The 20,255-nt window shown below is 33.8% G+C and overlaps 1 protein-coding gene across 11 annotated transcripts in view; it reads left to right on the top strand.

Annotated features, from left to right (window-relative positions):
• LOC144312683 (uncharacterized) overlaps positions 1–20,255 on the top strand; it is a 2,041,845-nt gene that overhangs the window by 367,416 nt on the left and 1,654,174 nt on the right. For 10 of the 11 annotated variants that reach the window (XR_013378226.1, XR_013378224.1, XR_013378219.1 and 7 more), the window contains one exon: positions 9,665–9,703. The exons of the other annotated variant lie outside the window; for it this stretch is intronic. Coding sequence is in view for 2 of the 10 variants with exons in the window: in XM_077895607.1 (XP_077751733.1) it covers positions 9,665–9,703 (39 nt within the window). In the remaining 8 variants the exon portion in view is untranslated. The remainder of the gene's footprint in view (positions 1–9,664; positions 9,704–20,255) is intronic. 11 annotated transcript variants of the gene reach the window in all.

Raw genomic sequence — 20,255 nt, 5'->3', positions numbered from 1 at the left:
TTGATGAATTTTCATAAACTGTACACATCTGTGTAATCAGAGCATCCTGAGAACTCAAGCAGTTCCCCCATACTTCCTTCCAGACACTGCTCCTCATCCTGAAATAATAACCACTTCCTTTAACAGCATAAATTAGCTTTGCCTCTTTTATATATATATATAAACTGTAGGTCATCCAATGTTGTGGCAGCAGACTATTGTGTCATCCTAGAACAGATACTGAGTGGATTTAGTGAGAAAAAAGGCTTTTCCTTGATCTTTTTTATACAGTTGACTTTTGAATAGTATAATTTTGAACTGTACAGGTCGATTTATATGTGGATTTTTTATATAAATACAGTACTGTAAATTTATTTTCTATTTCTTTTATTTTTCTTAATAACATTTGTTTTTCTAGCTTACTTTACTGTAAGAATACAGTTTTTAACATATAAAAATATGTGTTAATAGACCTTTTATGTTTTTTCTAAGGCTTCCTGTGAGTAGAATGTATTAGCAGTTAAGTTTTTGGGGAGTCAAAAGTTATATGTGGATTTTCAACTAAACAGGGAGCTTGGTGTCTCTAACCTCAGCATGTTCAGGATCAAATATATTTATCAATTTTGCATTTTATCACTCAATTCCCTCTACTTGAACTGTTTGGCTCTTTTTTTTAACCCATATATATTGTAAAAATATAATCTCTTTAAAATTATATGCATGACCTTAATATAAAAACAAAATGAGCATGTGGTAAATCTTTATTTAACTTATTAATAAGAGAACTGACAAGATGATGAAGCTAATTTGAAGAGCATTTGAGGAACCAAATAAACATAGGCTGGAAAGGAAAAAGTTAGAATAAGATTGCTAATTTGGAACTATCCTCCAGGATAAAAAAGCTCCAGGTTAACATGCAACTTCAGAATTTGGTCCCTAAATAGTAGTACATTGAACAAAGTTGTATCCTCCTAGAAAATGAAATAATAAATAATCATTGAATGTCCTGTTGAACAGTTCCCCAGGATAACACTAACGGAACACAGATGTCATTTCTCCTTATTTCTTATCCATCCATTATGGTCAATTTACATCTCACTTCCACTCTGGTCTTTATGATCACCCAGCTGGAAGTCCAAGGAGCTAGGCCAAGGGTCACTGGGAGTACATGGAATATGCTCAACATGAATTGGGTGAGTGAATAATTGTATTCTGTCACTCTAAAGGCATATCAATCCTTGAGCAGAAATGGCTAATTAAGAACATAATTAAATTTTAAATCATAGCTGAAGAAATTGTACTGTAGAAGAGAGATAAATTAGAATACATCATGGTGCAGTTAGCAGGTTTGTGTTCTTAAAATGAATAAATATGCAGTGGGAAATAATTGATTTATAAAGTACTCTGCTTTTTCAATTTCCCTTTTCCTGTTTCATCTTTTTGCCCTTCCTTTTGACTCTGTGTGATTGAAACATTCCCTTTGTAAATTTTCTCTTCATTTTTGTCTTGTTTAGCAAAACTACAGGAACCATCTATCTCAAGTTTCACTTTAGTCATTTTTCTTTCCTTATCAGACTTAGAAAGGTTGTGTTAAATCATGTTAAATCATGGGCTTTTATGGTCACTAGTCGCCTCTCTGGTTCTGTGACCCTCCATGCTATTTTTCTTATTGACCACTGTCAAGTGCTTGCTATTCATCTCATTGGACTCATTGGAATTTTATTCTTTCCCTCTTAGTGTCAAAAACAGTCTCCTGCAAAACTTTGTTAAACATTAATATTTTCTCTTTAGCGTTTCTAAAATTACTCCAAGAAATCCTATCATTTGCAGAAAATGTTTTTAATACCCCAATGAGTATAGTTTAATCAAACATTGTCTTTCTTCTTTTCTCAACTTCTTCTAAATAACTGACAAAAAAAATCTTGCTGAGATGGTTCTGAATTATGTATACTTTTGTTCACACTTGCTTTTCTTATTTTTCATACCTTCAGCTGGAGTTCATAATGTAAGGTAAAAGATGAGATGATTTAGTGGTCCCTGGCTGTCACATTGGCCACAGAACCTACTTAAAAATAAAAAATAAATAAAAATAAATAAATAAAAAAAGATGAGATGATGTAGTGTAAAACTTACTTTTTTCCTCTGAAACTCTAAAAGTACAAAGACTAATTGATAAAAATCTGAAATTACATTTTTGTGAAAATTTAGGAGAACAGTTTGGTGAGAGCCCAAATCCTCACCTTGTAGCTGTATGTGACTGAATTAAAATTAAAATTTAAATAAACAACATGCAGAATTCAGCTCATCAATCACACTAGCCACATTTCAAGTGCTCAGTAGCCACATATGGCTACCATGCTAAAGTGTAAATATAGAAAATTTCCATCATTACTGAAACTTCTATTGGACAGTGCTGACCCAAAGTATGCAGTAGCTGTTCAATGCAAATGTGCACACTAGTGACCTCAGTTATATTTTTAGGTAAAGTGCTTCTTGCTTTTTACAGAATTTTACTGAGTTCACTAGGGACTAGTACTATCAAATGGGCTTATAAATGAGTTGGAAGAGACAGAACCCAATGAAATCTTCAAGTGTGCAGATGAAACTAAGTTCTTCTGGGAGTAGAAATGCCAAATTGAAAAACTGTGCCTGAAGGCTTTATGAGGGGTCAGATATGCATCAGAGGAACTTCTCTCTAAGCAAGTATAAATGTGATAAATATAGTTAGGGGTGATTTCATCATTATAGGATCATAGATTCTGTTTTCCTGGTAAACAACTGACCAATATTGGTTTCATTATGTAGCTAATGTGCTTTATTCTCTAAAATAACAAAATTTGGTTATAGCTCAAAATAGTAAAAATAAACTTGCGCAAGTAAATGACGAAGAAAGTATTTCCTATATGTATATAACATTTAATGCTATGTATCTGTGAAAGGAAAAACTTCACAGAGGTGATATTTTAACTTGTCTTATTAGTTTAGCTGTAATTTTCCAAGTAGAATTGGAGGAAAAGGAAATCCTTTTAGAGGAATCAACATAAGCAAAAAGACAGAAGCATGAAAGAGAACAGTGTGTTGAGAGGCAAATAGTTCTTTGTGGTTGAAGCAAAAGTCTATGATGTAATGATTTAATTTTAGAAATGAGCAACAAGCCTTATTATATAAGTTCTGGGTAATATGCTTATCTAAAGATGAATAAAAATAATCATTAAAAGGAATTCTTTAAGCAGTAGAATATATAATTAGTATTTTAGAAAGATAACTCTAGCATTAAGAAAGATCAGTGTTGGGATCCCTGGGTGGCCCAGTGGTTTACTGCCTGCCTTCCGCCCAGGGCGTGATCCTGGAGTCCCGGGATCGAGTACCACATCAGGCTCCCTACATGGAACCTGCTTCTCCCTCTGTCTGGGTCTCTGCTTCTCTCTCTCTCTCTGTATCTCTCATGAATAAATAAATAAAATCTTAAAAAAAAAAAAAAGGAAAGAAAGATCAGTGTTCTCAAGAGGGGTGCTTTTACCTCCTAGGAGACAACTGACAATGTCTAGAGATCACTTTGGTTGTCACCAGGTTGGGAAGTGGCTACTACCGTCTTATAGTAGGGGGAAGAGGAGTGTTCCTAAATATCCTATAATGTACATATAGCCCCCACCACAAATATCCAGCCTCAAATGTTGATGGGGCCCACACTGAGAAACTCTGATATAGATGATGAATTGAAAAGATACTTAAAATAATAAAATCATTTAGGATGCTTATACTGTAGTACCTTATGGGATGAAGTTACACAAATTTGTTCATTATTCTTAAGTTTGGGAAGAGAGTATTATTGACAAGGTGACTACAGAGTTAATTAAATGTTCTAAATAAAAACTAAAAAATTTGCTGCCTCTTTTATATGTTTGGTGTAACTTACAGAATGATATACCCCAAATGTAATATAAATTGAAAACAAAATTCAAAAAGAATATACTGTGGCACTGTAAGTAAAATTACTAGAAAAAGACCAGTACTGACACATCTGGATTTTGTTTTGATTATAAAGAAAAAATAAGGAAAATCTTATACTTTTCTAGAAGAAATATAGACTTACATAAAAATACATAAGATGTTCAGCATTAGAATTCTCCTCTATAACATTAAATTTTGTTAGAATTTGATGGGGAAATGGTGTAACATAATTTTGTTCCAAAGCAAAGTGTTTTATATGGGCAAAGATGATAGAAATACTTCCAAATTTTTGCAAGACACTAAATATATATGAACAACATATCCTCATTGAAAAGGTTACTTAAAGATGATAAACAGTAAATGATAAAACTTACAGAACTTAATAGGTTACCTTAATATGATATCCTGTGCTTTATATAGGATCTTTTTTTGGTTTGATCACTTCAGATAATAATGGTTCCCATTCTGTTGGAGCACTTTCTAAAATGGCTAAGATATTGTCTAGATGAGTCATTGCCTGCTATAATTGCTTTGCAAAGTTGTAGGTGTGTTATTTCTATAATCTTGTCCCCATGACTGAGGAGTTCCTTAGAGAAATATGGTAGCATTTATAATTATAAATAGGCAATATGCTTTTATATGCTTTTATATGTTTAAAAACAATTCCATTAAATAGTCTGAGTCTCTGGATTTTATTTAATAATGAGAGGCAAATAAAACAAATCATCTTCTTTCAAGTTTTTTATTTAATAACTCCTTTTCCTCTCTGGAAGCAGGAATTTTTATCCTTGTGAAAGACTCAAGAAAAGTTATGAAAATAGTGATAATGAATGAAAATGCTTAAATATGATCTGGAAGATAAAGGGTGGTGTTTAAAAATATGTGAAAATGCCACTGGTATATGTTATGTATTTTTAAAACCTGAATTATTTCTTACCAATTTGGAATACTGTATGGGATTTGATGGAGATTTTAACATGTATGTTCTGGAATTTTTAGTTGTTTTATATAAATGATTAAAGTTATTTTGAAGTAGAAGAATTACATATGTTAACTTGAAAAAAAAACATCTACATCTTATATGCATTAAGTCAAGAAGACAGAAGATTCCCTAGGTTTATCAAACAGTTATTTTATTTTTTATAGTTAGATGTTCTGAGGAAACATCTAACTATAGATGATTAGCTAACTATAGATTGATTATTGCTTGCTTGTTTGTTTTAATGGCTAAAAGAAATATTTAGAATACTCACTTTCACTTTTTGCAGGCTAATATTACCCGGGCTAATATTACCCCAGCTATGCTTGACAAAGTCACTGGTATTTCCTGGTCTGAAGTAGATCAAGAACTTGTTTTTAAAAAGTTTGTATTAAAGTACAATATGTGAACAGAAAATAAGCACCTCAATAATTTTAACCAACTGAATATCCTTGGCTGTTGCACCCAGATAAAGAAACAGATCATTTCTGATACCGCATTAGGTCTTCTTCTGCTTCCCCCAAGATAATATATTATCTTAACTTCTTACAGATTACTTTTATCTGTTTTCATTTTATATAAAAGAGGTAATATAATATATGCACTTTTATGCTTGACTACTTTAGCTCAATATTGTATTTGCATGATTCATTCATATTGTTGCATGTAGTTATAGACAGTCATCATTATTGCTGTATAATACCCCCATTATGTAAATATACCTCAATTCATCCTTCTATTGTTAATGAAGAGTTGATTAATATCCAGGTTTTGGCTACCACAAATAGTATGCTATGACAATCTTATTACATGTGTCTTGTACACATTTGTGTGCAAATATTTTGTAAATATTTCTGCAACTTTTGTAAACATTTGTACACATTTATGATGAGCATATACCTAGAAATGGAATTTCTGGACCATAGAGATGGCAAATGTTCAGCCTCAGTAGAAACAGCCAACTAGATTCCCAAAGAGGTTATACCAAGTTTACACTTCCAGAAGCTGTGTTTGAGAATTCTGGTTGTTCTACATCCTCATCAATACTTGGTATTTTCTTTTTCTTTTTTTTTTTTTTTTTCATGATTTTATTTTGGGATCCCTGGGTGGCTCAGCAGTTTGGCGCCTGCCTTCAGCCCAGGGCGCGATCCTAGAGTCCCAGGATCAGTCCCACATCGGGCTCCCGGCATGGAGCCTGCTTCTCCCTCTGCCTGTGTCTCTGCCTCTCTCTCTCTCTCTCTCTCTCTCTGTCTATCATAAGAAAGAAAAGAAAGAAAAGAAGAAAGAGAAAGAAAGAAAGAAAGAAAGAAGAAAGAAAGAAAGAAAGAAGAAAGAAAAGAAAAGAAAAGAAAAGAAAGAAAAGAAGAAAGAGAAAGAAAAGAAAAGAAAAGAAAAGAAAAGAAAAGAAAAGAAAAGAAAAGATTTTATTTTATTTTTAAGTAATCTCTACACTCAGCGTGGGGCTCAAACTCACAACCCTAGATCAATAGTTGCATGCTCTATCTGAGCCAGTGAGGTGCTCTATTTCTGTATTTTCTAAATGGCTTACTTAGGTGATTATTGAGAGTATTTCAGTATGGTGTTTAGTTTCTATTTCTCTGATGGATTTTCATGTTTAATGTCCATTTGTATATGCTCAAAGAGAGGTTTTTAATGCAGAGGAATGTTTTCAAAAGTGAGGCAGCTAAAGTAGTTGGGCATGCCATGGGGTTGAACTTTACCTCAAGGGTTAATAATGTTTGTAGAGGTCAAGGAAAAAAGATAAAGCATTCTAGGCAAGAGGAGGAATATGAATGGCATAGAGAACACAGGATTGAGCCACAGCATCTTTCCAAAATATTAAGGTTCTGTCTTATTTTGACTTGAAGTATGCTTTAGAAGAATTTACCAGAAGTAACAAAATTTTATAGAAAGGTTGCTGTCAACTTGGAAATCTGAAAACCACAGTAGAAATAAGAAAGCTAAGATGTTTACCTCAGAAAGGAGAAACCATGGGCAGCCTGGGTGGCTCAGGGCCGCCTTCAGCCCAGGGTGTCATCCTGGAGACCTGGGATCGAGTCCCACGTTGGGCTCCCTGCATGGAGCCTGCTTCCCCCTGCCTGTGTCTCTGCCTCTCTCTCTCTCTCTCTTCTATGTCTCTCATGAATAAATAAATCTTAAAAAAAAAAAAAAAGGAGAAACCAAAAAGGAATGCTTATGAAGTGTTATGTAGAAGAAAGTATAAACATTTTTTAGTTATTTGAAGAGGATTGCTTCTTGGTTTTTTGGCTAAGATCAAATGTAGTCATTTGAAGAGGAAGAGCTTGAGTCATTGCATTAAAATTAGAAGTAGTCAGCTAATAAATTCAATGAAAAGGAATGCTTTCAACAATTGCTATCTGAAAATGAAGCATATGCCACAGGCAGGTATACCACCAGCCTTGAGTTATTCTCATAGAAGTTAAGTGAGCAAGTGTATCAGACAGAGGAGTCCTGTGCTCAGAATAAATATGATGATCACAAAGTCCCTTTAAGGAAGTAAGTAAGGTGGCATTTATCAGGAAACATGAAAACTAGTTAATTTAGCTAGTTTTTATTACCAGCCTACTTTGCGCCAGGTACAATCTAGAGGATGGGGAATAAAATAATTCAATGTTCTCCAAAATAAATGTGAAGGAAAATATAAAAAAATAAAAAATAAAATAAAAGTGAAGGAACCTTAGTCTAATAAGATGCTCCATGAAAAAAAGTGAATCTGAAGTAAAATCATGTTGAGAAATTCTGTATTCACTTACCTTTATAATTACCTGTATAATTCACAGAATCTAAAACACTTTCATGGCTCTATGATGTCTTCCAGTAAATGAATTTGCCTAAGCTTTGAATCATGCAGCATTTTCCTAATTTATCTAAAAAAAATAATCTTTTTTAAGTATATCAACAATCTGGAACTGGTGCTTTCACAGGACTAATTTTAATTATAACCACAACTACTGGTATGGGAGCCTATGATCTAGTAAGGGAAATAGGTAAGACACAATTTGTCTCAATGGTGGGAGGGACAGGAAAGAATTTCTGGAAAAGAGAGTATGTGGCTAGAACCTATAAGTTAATCAGGGATTACTGGGAAAGAGGTTGGGAAAGAGTGTTTGAGACCTAGGAAACTCCATATGTGAGGGTCCTACTTGTGATTATGATATATTCGTAAACAGCATGGCACATTTTTAAAGAAATGCATAATATGGACTTGATGTTTAAAATATATTAATACAGATTTGTTTTGGATCTCAGATTTTTTTTCGTATGGTCACTACAAAGGATATTGAAACACAGAATTATACAGCCTGAATATGGGAAAGAAGTGTTGGGGGCCTCTAGTCAGAAACCTTTTCTAGAATGGTCTAACATGAACGTATTCTCCATTTAAATGTTTTAGTAGCTGGGAATAATCTATCCCACGATGCATCCCCCTCCCCCCCAACTTATATTAAGATGAAATCAACTGTTCTGAAACTTTCACCTGCCCCAGGTCTGCATTCTTGAATTGCAGAAGAACTCTGGGCTTTATTACTTTGGGAATACCAGAGTCATTTTCTTCTGGTGATGGAATTTAAAATCAGATCTATTTAATGGAGTTTTAACTTGCTTTGCACATTCATTTTAATAACAGACACTTCACTGCTTTTAACATGTGAAATATATCTGTATGTCTCAAAGTTTTCTTAAGACTACAATATAAATATTGAGTTTTATATAACCTTGTATTTATCAAGGGAGTATTTTGGGGATTTGATTTCAGCATCTTTTTGTAAAAATGTTAGATCTTAGGAACATTTTCATAATTCAGCAGGGTCTGCAATGTTAATGGACCTGAGCAGCAGGATCCTTGGACCACATACTATAATTACTCCTCAGAGTGCTTGTAATTTCAATTCCAGAGCCTAATGCTAGCTGTAATTCATTTGTTTTCTTCTCTTATTGAAAGTGATTCACAGCAGCCCACTGATTTTGGATATCTATTGCTTTTGCTCAATTCTAAGTTGGTAGTCAAAATTTAAATTAAAGTATGGTGTTGGAAAAAACATAGTAGAGTTTGAAAAAAGGTAATGGATAGACAAATATTTTCTATGATCAAAAGATTCTTTTAAAAGCCATTTAAATCACTCAGGGACAAATTAGAATTTTCTTTCTTCCTTTTCATCTCAGGCTTCTAGTGTTCAGAATAATAAAGTTTAAGGAAAATGTGTTCATCTCATGGTTGAAATAAATAATTGAAAATTAATCAATAACTTCAAATTCCAATTTAAAACATGAGATACATGCAATACATCTTGACAATGTGTGTGTATGTAATTGGTATCTAAAAATTAATATGTATAAAATTTTTCTTTAAACTAGTTAAAATAACTTTAGCTTAGCTTTGAACATAATTAGAATTTTAGATATGCTCTAAATCAATTGAAACAAATTCCATGATTTTATAAAATGAGGAAACTGAGTCCAATAAAAGTTAGATGCTTAGTATTAGAATTAGAAGTGGAAATTTCTTGAGTATTTCACCCCATGTGATTGGTTTGTTTTTTACTTGCTAATAGACCAGTGGTGTAACAAATGTAAAAGTATTCTGTCTGTTCAAATACTGGTGGTAGTCTTATTTTAATACTTATGGTTAAGTTAAAGAAAAAAGAGAAATCTGAATTTGCTAATGAAACCTAAATAAATCACAAAAGATGTGATACTCATTATTTCTAATTTTCATGATTTTTTCCCCACTAGGGAAATTATCTTTTGGGATCTTATGAAGAACTTCTTATGGTAAGGACATTTAATCAATCAAAATATTATAATAATGGTCATAATTTGTTTATTGCTTTACATTCTCTTTGTTTTCAAATAGAATGCCCAATACACAAAGGGCTGAGAAAAAGTAGATTGCTCCTGCTTACAGGCAATCTTTTTTCCCATTAACCTGATTTATTTATTTAATTGTTTATGAAACATAACCTGGTTTATTTTTTATAGTACATATCACCACTTGATTTTTATTTATTTATACCCTAGTTGACTATCTTTCTCATTAGATGGTACCTTCTAGGGAAGCTGGAATGCTTACTTACTGACAAATGTCTGACCTATACTAGATTTTTGTTGAATGCATCCATTAATGATAAATAAATAAAACAGGATGATGAGGTAGATTGAGTGGTTAGAGAGAGAGTAACGATGGCTATGCTTGCTAGAATAGTCAGAAAAACCTCTCTGAGCAGGCACCAAATGAACAGTGACACGGATGCTGAGCTGAAGTGAGCAATGCAGAAACAAACTTAGAATAAGGGAACGGCAAATGCAAAGACTTTAAGATGGAAAAAGCTAGGGAACTTTGTTTTAAGGACCTATAGATTAAGGTCTCTCAGTCTTAGTAATTAATTGTCTGGAGTACTGACTTTCTAGAGCCAAAGTCCTGATAGGCAGCATTAATCAAATGTCACCCCATCTCTTTGATATCACTTACTAAATGGACAATGAGAACATTTTCATAATAGAAACAACATGGCATTTACTATAGAATGAAAGAAATCAGCTGGAAGAATAGGAAACTTGAAATGCCACACAGACATGTAAACTAAGAGGCAAGGAAAGTTTTGTATAGTTGAAGGTACTGTAATCATTTCCATTTGAATAGTATAAGGAATAGCAGTAGGGGTAGGGTGGCTGAAGGAGTAAACAAAGGGGAGAATTGTAGGAGAAGAGGTCTGTCATACACCAGACATGTGGATGCTTTAGGATTTTGCTGGTGTTTAAAATTATTTTTTTCAGTAAATAATAATGGCTGAAAATATGGTTTCTGAAGCCAGATTAAATCTTCATACAACCACTTAACAGCCTATAACCTTGAGCAAATTAACTATTGTTGTTTGAGCCAAACTTCCTGGTCTGTAAAATGGTACTAATATTTGAATGTACGTCATATGGGTTTTAGAGTAATAAATAAGTTAGTTTAAGTAATATGGGGGAAAATTGGAGAATTTTAAGTATGGGAGTTACAAGAAACTGCTTGAATTTTAATGGAATCATTCTGGCTTTTGTGTTGAGAATTCCTTGAGAATGGGATCCCTGGGTGGTGCTGCGGTTTAGCACCTGCCTTTGGCCCAGGGCGCAATCCTGGAGACCCGGGATCGAATCCCACATCGGGCTTCCGGTGCATGGAGCCTGCTTCTCCCTCTGCCTGTGTCTCTGCCTCTCTCTCTTTCTCTCTCTGTGACTATCATAAATAAATTAATTAATTTAAAAAATTGTCTAAAAAAAAAAAGAGAGAATTCCTTGAGGAATGTGAGCAAAGGTTGAAGTAGGAAACAATTGAAAAAATCCAGTATAGAGGAGGACAGTGGCAGTAAGAAAATGAAAAATGGTCATACTCTAGATATAATTTGAAGGTAGACCGAATAAGATTAGCTTTTGAATCAGTTGAGAGAAATGAGATAAAGTAAGTCAAGTGTGACTCCCATATATAAATAACCAAAAGGATAGAGTAGCTTTCACTGAAATTTGAAAGATACAATATGAAGCATGTTCAGTAGGAAAATAAAAATTGTTTTGAACATGTTAATTTTCAGATGCCAGTTAAACATCAAAGTGGAGATTTAAATAAGCAGTTAAATATTTACCTTAGGATTCAAAGTCATGAGAGAGTAGATCAGAAAGACAAATGAAAGGATCTAAGAACCAAAGACTGGAATACCTCAGTGTTGGTCATTGAGGTAGGAAAATAACCTGAATATTAAGGAAGAAAGTGCTTTAAGAAAGAGGGAACAAACATTACACCTGCTGCTCTTGGATTAAGTGATACTAGGATAGAAAACTGATCATTGGTGGGGATGAAAAGCCAGTGTAAGAGGAAAAGTTGAAAACAGTGAGCATAGAAAATTGTCTCCAAGTATTTTTCTGGAAAGGAAAGCAATTAAAAGAAGTGGTAGCTAGAGGGGAGGTGGGAATGGGAACAATCTATTGGCGAGAATAAGGTTGATGTTGAAAGAGACTGATATCTCTGCATGGGTAAGAAGCCATATAGGCTCTGGTTCACATTGCAGAGGGTGACTTATCAATAGGGGTGTTGGTGTTTCATCAGTATCATTTAGATGAAAGAAAAAATGGGTACAGAAGTTGGTAGGAGGGTGAGAGTTGTGGTGGAAGTTGCTTTGATTTTCTCAGTAAAATGAGAGAAAAGATTGTCAATTGAGAATCTGAGGGAGGAGAAGTTGAATATTTAAAGAAATAAAAAGCATGTTATAGTTGTCTATGAAGGTAGAAAACTTAATGACTGAGTTTTAAAGGAATTATTAAATATTAAAGAATCACTTAAGACTCTTGTTCAGAGCGATGCCTGGGTGGCTCAGCAGTTGAGCATCTGTTTTCAGCTCAGGGCATGATCCTGGGATCTGGGATCAAGTCCCACATCAGGCTCCTTGCATGGAGCCCGCTTCTCCCTCCGCTTGTGTCTCTGCCTCTCTCTCTGTCTCTCATGAATAAATAAATAACATCTTTTTAAAAAAAGAGGATTCATGTTCAGGGACTCCTGAGCGGCTCAGTAGTTGAGCTCCTGCCTTCAGCCCAGGGAGTGATCCTGGGGTCCCGGGATCAAGTCCCGTACTGGGCTCCTTGCTTCTCTCTCTGCCTATGTCTCTGCCTCTCTCTCTGTGTCTCTCATGAATAAATAAATAAATAAAATTAATATTCAAACATTTAAAAAGGGATCAGTCTTCTCTCTTTTCTCTTCATTGTTCCATTCCCTCTCTCTTCTCTTTTTTTCTGTCTCTTCCTATACATATGTATATGACCAGAAAGTCAATATTTGAACTTGTGAATATGGAAATCTTATTGTTATTTGTATCAAGGTAGAATGTTAGAAGAATCATTTCCTACAAATTGATATCATATGATTTGTAAGATCTTTGAGGGAATGGTCGAAATAGAAACTAAAATTTTCAATAAATGAGGTGGAATAACATGAGGGACAAGAGCTGACTATAGTGGTATGCAGTAATATTTGATGACATAATTCAAAGCTACAGCATTTCAGAGTGAAGAAAGAAAGAATAATCTAGAATTGGAAATGAGGCATAAAGAGGACACTTAGCCCAGTACAGCTTTGGGTATGTGAGGAAAGAAGGAGAAAAATGATAAAACAATCCATTGGGAAAGCACTATTCTCAGAGAAGATCCAAGGCTCCCATGAGCAAGGTGATGAAGGAAACATTCAGAGTCAAGTTTGAAGATGATGCACTGTGAATTGCACAGAGCACAGTGGGCAAGATTTAGGAACTGTGGAAGGCAGGGAGAGAGGGACTAAACAGGAAATGTGCAGAGAGTCTAAAGTGGTGAAAATGTGGGAAATGAGAGGTGAAGTCAGAAGCTTCTGGCAGAGATCTGAAATAAACCCGAATGAAGGCTGTAACAGTGGTGATCTCATAGAAGAAAGGAGTGGTAAGAATCTTTTGGTACCTTGGGTACCCTCTGCACTACTTCTGAAGGCAGTGGGAAGCAGGAAAAGTCCAGTATTGTTCCCAGACATCTCTCTCTTGACCACTATTATGGAAGCTTTTAACAACTGATGAGGGGTTATCTTAATCTGGGTGTGAAAACTTAGGAGTGTGTAGTGAATTTACAGTTCAGGGATGCCTGGGTGGCTCAGCAGTTGAATGCCTGCCTTCGTCCCAGGGCATGATCCTGGAGTGCAGGGATCGAGTCCCACATTGGGCTCCCTGCGTGGGGCATGCTGTTCCCTCTGCCTGTGTCTCTGCCTTTCTCTCTCTGTCCCTCATGAATAAATAATAAAATCTTTTAAAAAAAGAATCTGTAGTTCATATAATACTCATTTTTAAAGTGAAATAATAAAAATAAATACTTACATTCTGATCTAGGCCGATTGTAATTTCTTGAGATTTCTTGAGAAGGGATGGTGGTCACAATCCTGCAGTTTCCTACAAAATTTCACATTGAGTAGGAATTTTGGTCAATATCAAATTATTTTCCCTTATTTTTTCCAAATTATTTTGATTTAAACAATAAGTGGTTATGTTCAGAAGCTATCCCTTTGTATTTAATTTCTTCATTGACTTGATTAAACGCAACAGTTTTTCACTCTAAGATTTCTCTCACCAGGAGTTTTTTCACAGCTCTTCTTGTTATCCTTTCTCGTCTTTTGGTTGTCTGGCAATGAAAGCATAATCCTATCTTTTACAACATCACAGGCTGATAACAGCATGAGCACACTCAGAGGATTCTTGCTTTCATTAAGCTTTTAATTTCTTTATTGACTTTAATTAAATTTGAGAGGCTTTTTCAATAACAGGAAAGAAACATGTTTGTATGTTGGATTAATAGCATTGTATAAACTAGACCATAGATGATATTTGGGGGGAAAGGATAAGCTTTTCTCTTATCCTAGAATCAGAAATGTGATGTCTTTTATCTCTGAATTTCTTGCTTTTAAAGGAGACATTCCACCATATGAACCACCATAAAAATTCCACAACTTCCTAAAATGATCTTAAGAACTCACGGACTCTCTGGTGAAGCTTTCTACATAGTATTTTAGTTGTTTTGTTTGGTGTAAATTTGGCGTAAACTATACTAAAGAGTGCCTATGTTTTTAAAATACAATGATGATCTTTGTTAGTTCAATGAACAAGTGTTTATTGAATACTTCTGATGTGCTATTCACTCTTCTAAGCAATGAGCATCATTGTGGCTTGAGCAAAAAAATGTTGCCTGCTCTCACAGAACCTGTATTACAATATAGTAACAGAGATAAACAACAGGTTAACTGATTTAAATAACATTTTTAAATAGTTAATAGTTATATGAAACATGAAAAAATCAAGGAGGATTGCATAATGGAATGACTGGCAGGATGAAGGGTGGGGACAAGAGAAGGTGGTAAAGAGATTTCTGTGCACAGCTGATAAATCAGCCAAAAGAATTACTCCTTTATTACATTTAGTCTTTTTGTCACCAGTTTTGGAAAACTGATTAAATCTGAATATTGAATTAAAGTAGCATATCAGTATTTGGAATTAAAGCTAATGGAAAGAAATAAAGGTTTATTTTAAATAATAAATAATTCCTTAATTACTATAAAAGAATATATTTACTTATTATTTGAGGTTCTTAAAATAATTAGAACCTTGCCACCAAGGGAAAAATGAAGTGGACAAAAATGCACAAAACCTGAGATTTACTCCACTGTGGGTAATACTCTATAGACATAGAGTATACTCTATAGCCATACTCTCCAACTAGTCAACACTAGTCACATATGTCTATTGAACCCTTGAAATAATGCTACATCTCACACTGAGATGTGCTGTTAGTATAAAACACAAACTATTTCAAAGGCCTATACAAGAAAAGTTCCAAAAATTTTTATTGGTTATATTGAAATGATAATATTTTGGACAACTTTTGTTCAATTATATATATTTTTAATTATATATATAATTATAAAATAATTTAATTTTAATTTCATCAGTTTCTTTTTACTTTTTAAAACGTGGCTACCAGAAAATTTAAAATTCTATCTGCAGCTTTTTTTTTTTTTTTTTTTTTTTTTTGTGGGCACATTTTATTTCTGTGGTCAACACTGTTTTATAGAATTGCCAAGTGTCCCTTACACATATTGCAGAGAATTTATAGCCTAGTCATTTAAGTGAATTAAATGTTCGTGAAAGATGGCATATTTTCTAATTTAGATGACAACATCCAAACAGTTTTTTTAAAGATCTTATTTATTTATTCATGAGAGATACACAGAGAGAGGCAGAGACATAGGCAGAGGGAGAAGCAAGCTCCCCACGGGGAGCCTGACACAGGACTTGATCCCAGGACACGGAGATCATGCCCGGAACCAAAGGCAGAAGCTCAACCATTGAGCCACCCAGATGTCCCCAAATAGAACTTATTTCAGACAAAATAATACTGAGGTTATATTATGGCCAATGTCTATTAATATTTGGGAATGACGTGCTAACACAAAATAATCTTTGAAATCTAGTGATTTTTATATTATTTAGGAAAAAGAAGATTCTAATTTGTTGGGAGACATAGAATGTCTTCTGAAATACCTAGCTACATTGACAGTTAAACCAAATTTTCATTCTTTATGACCATGTATACAGCCTGCACTAAAACTTAGATGTCTTTTTCAGGTACCACCTTTGGGCAAAAATAAGTTTTTACTTTCATAAATTAAATTATTCTAACTACAAACTGCAGTGATATTTTCCATCTGATCCAAATACCTTTTCACACAGACCTTGGTCTAAGTAATTCAACCAGCCATATGAACTGTTAGGAAAACATTTTCTCTAGGTTGAAACTATTCTGATGAAAAAGAGGTTGTTTTCTCTTGTCACTTGTTTGCTCACTTGCTTGTTTTACATGGTCATTTCCCATGCTTATGAGGCCTATTTTAAAAGCAGAAATACTCAGAAGTAAAACTTATATGTATGATAAATATGCTAGCTCACAATTACCAGTTTAGGGTAAGTAGTAAAGACAAACCCAGTTTTAGTTAAAGCCCTTAAGCATGTAAAGTCTCTAGAGTTTTTGCTGATAAAGCACAATAATACCCTGTCTAATAAGTACTTTTTAGAATTATCAAATGTCAGAGTTGTCCCAGCATACTTTGAATTCTCTTTAATAGTGAATAACTGGTTATTTGAGGATAAGGTCCTGTGATGGAGATTTCTTATGAAGGATTTTCTATTTTTCAGTCCATGTTTGTGTGAATCTCTTGTTCATGCTAATGAAACTTAGAATCTTTGTATAGTGATTATAATTACAGCATAACAATTAGTCTAATACTTAGTGGCTTGAAACAACAGTTTTGTTATGCTCACTGATTCTGTAGGTTAAAGATTTAGGAAAGTCATAGTAGAAATAAATCTTCACTGTTTTGTGATGTCTGGGACCTGAGCGGGATAGACTTAGACTTAAAACTTGGGATCAGTGACCAGCATCACCTGGAATTGTCTTCATTCACAAATCTGGTTGTTCATTTTAGATATTAGCTTGAACTTAACCTGGATCCTCAAATGTACATCTACACCTGGTGTCTTCATGTGTCTTTCTCATAATGCGGCTTCCTCATAATGGTTAGATCCTTACATATCATTTCAGAGTTCCACAAGTGAGTGTTACAATGAATAATACAGAAGCTACATTGGTTTTTGTGACTTAGTCCCAGAAATTATACAGTGTCACTTCTGCCCCATTGTATTAGTTGAAAGCAAATCCCAAACCTACCCAGATTGAAGCAAAGGAGGGAACATAGACTTTACCTCCTGATGGAAGGAGTGTCAGAAAACTTGCACATGTTTTAAAACCATCAAACACTGGGGGACCAATCTCTCTTCAAAGGAAGTCTTGACAGACAATTATAGAGTTTTAAAGGCAGATACTAATGGAACAGCTATTTTGCTGGTAGTCTAATATAGGTAATTATATGATTTTTATTACTGGGTATTGGGGTGATAGGAGAAAAGTTCCTTGATGCATTAAGATATTAGTAAGTTTCTAATTTTTGAAACTTGAAAAGAGGATTTGGAATTTAAGCTTTCAGTATCGAATCTTTTTTTGCTTTCACTATAACTTTCATTTTCCTCGAACTTTATCTTTTTAATTTTTGAAAATAAATGCATTAGTATTACTTTGTTGAGTAAATATTATATATTTATATATAAAAGAAAATTAACTCCTACTGAATGAGACTGTGATCTTTGGAGAATCATTATTTTTTTCATTCTTTAAGCTTTTGATATTGACTTAGAATTATATTTGCTTATTTTTAAAATAAGCACTCTCCTAAATTATCTTTGAAATTTTGTGTGCTCATCTGTTAGTTCTCATGCTCATATTAAGATACATCTCTAGGTTGGTCCTTCAGAATATTCCAGTGAGTAAAAAGATAGGTACCCTGCTTTATGGAATTTATATTTTTAGTGGAAAGATACATAGAATAAATAAATATGTAAGTAACAAAAACATCAGGAAGTCAAAAGTTTTATAGTGAAAAAATAGGATGAAAATAAAATAGAAAGAAGGTAAAATAAGGTGATATGATAGAGCTGGAGAAGAGATATGATTTTGCTTTAGATTAGAGCATCAGGGAAGATATCAATGGAAATACAATATCTAAACTGGAACTTAAGACAGCTGTAGACTTGTGAAAAGTCTGGGGGCTAACTGACTATGAGGGTTGATTTTATGTGTTAACTGGGCTATAGAATACTTGGTAGCTAGTAAAACATTATATCTCAGTGTGTAATTTCTGGAAAAGATTAGCATTTGATTCAGTAGACTGAGTAAAGGAGTCTGCCCTCTCACCAATGTAGGGGACCTTATCTATATGTTAAGGGCCTGAGTGGAACAAAAAGGCAAAGAAAGGGCAAATTCGCTCTCTTCTTGAGCTAGGATGTTCACCTTTTCCTGTCCTCCAACATTAAAGCCCCTAGTACAAGGGCCTTTGGACTTGGATTCAATTATACCAGTTTGTAGAGGGCAGATTATGGGACTTGTGGACCTATAAAATTTATGAGTCAATTCCTAGAAGAAATCTTTCCTTCTTTCTTTCTTTCATCTTTGTTATCTATCATCTATCTTCCATCTATCTATCTATCTATCTATCTAATCATTCTGTCTATATCCTATTAGTTCTGTTTCTTTGGAGAACCCTGACTGATACAGTGAACATTTCATGTAGAACAGCATTACCAATCACCACCTTTGTGTGTGTGTGTGTGTGTGTGTGTGTGTGTGTGTTTATCTAAACTCCAATCTCTTGGAAAACTTGATGCTACTAAAACATGAAATGGGCTTACTTTGCCAAAGCTTAACACTTGCTTCCTTTTGCCCTTCACCTACTTCTCCTCTTCAGCAAGAAAAAAACAAAAATTAAAACAATAACAACAAAACAATGAAAACAGCTCCTTTTTAAGATCCAACTCAATTATCAACTTGCCTTTTTTTTCACCTTACCAAAATAGTCATGTCCCCTTCTATTTTTTTCAGAATGTTTTAACACTTACTGTATCATATCACTAGTACTTGGTCTATTACTGCTGTTTATTTTTTTACTAAATGGCAGCTCGACTGGAGTAAATTTGTTTGATTTTCATTTTGCATAGGATGGAGTATATGTTTGTGTCTACCTTGGTGTTTGGCACATAATAAACTAAAAAAAAAAAAGTTTCTTTAATATGGTTTTGAATCCAAAACCCATTGTTTTCTGTCAAGAGACTACTGTTGGATAGTAAATATTTCCAAAAAACTTCAGCTCATTCATTTATATTTGACCATGTCTTTTTGTGTCTTTGCCAATCCATGGTACATGACATGATGGGAAAAACACCTGAAAATTCACCTGGAACAATTTTAGAACTTGAAAGAAAGTTTAATGAATTGACTATATATTTCAGTCAGTGATGAAAAACAACCCCTGAATGAGAGGTCTGATACTTGTATGGGATTTGCAGCTTTTCTAACACGTTCCACCAACTAATCACCTCCTGTTAAGTGTAAATGTGTTTTTAGTGTCCTGCTATCTGAAGAACTACTCTAAGCATTCTTTGGTAATTATAGGTTAGCTTGTCTATTAAGAACTGTGAAATAAAAATAAAAGTTGTGATAAAGCCATAAATGTACATTCTCATGCAAGAAAAAAAAATCAGGGGAGGAAATGTCCTTTTCTCCCTTTTGTTTTCCTAAAACTCCTGTATCCTAGTATTTCTCCTGTATGTTCATCTGCTCCTTTTTTTTTTTTTTTTTTTTTTTCCCTAGCTTGGGTTCTCTTCCTATTTAACTATGGTTCTTATTATCTAAAGTTCAAAGTTTATTTGATTATTTTTGGTCTAAATTCATATTACTTAATACTGCATTGTTGTTTTGGTTTCCAAATTATAGGAGTGAGGATACTAACAACTGATAACTAGACTACACTTTAGAGTTTCTAAAGAAATTCCCACTAATTATTGAATTTGAAAAAAGCTTTTATTCCTGTGAATCTATTGCCTTCAACATAATGTTTCTAAAATACCTGTCTGTATTTTAATTTTTTATGTCATCCACATCACTGATGATGCTAAGGTTAGTTTTTTGACTCCTCTGTAATGATGTGGTGCTGATACTTCTTCCTTACGATCACTTTTAGTTGCTGTGATCTCAGTGTCTTACAAAAATGCTCTTTATCAATTTTAAAATTTCATATTCTGCTTTTATGAAACATTCTCTCAGCCTTCATCAACATTTCCATTCCATAGCATTAGAAGTGCTGGCCAAATAAATTTATTATTCTATCCCATTGTATGTTGTT

Source organism: Canis aureus, chromosome 4 (assembly GCF_053574225.1).
Source record: "Canis aureus isolate CA01 chromosome 4, VMU_Caureus_v.1.0, whole genome shotgun sequence".
Classification (NCBI taxonomy): Eukaryota; Metazoa; Chordata; class Mammalia; order Carnivora; family Canidae; genus Canis; species Canis aureus.
This window is presented reverse-complemented; position numbering and strand designations above follow the sequence as displayed.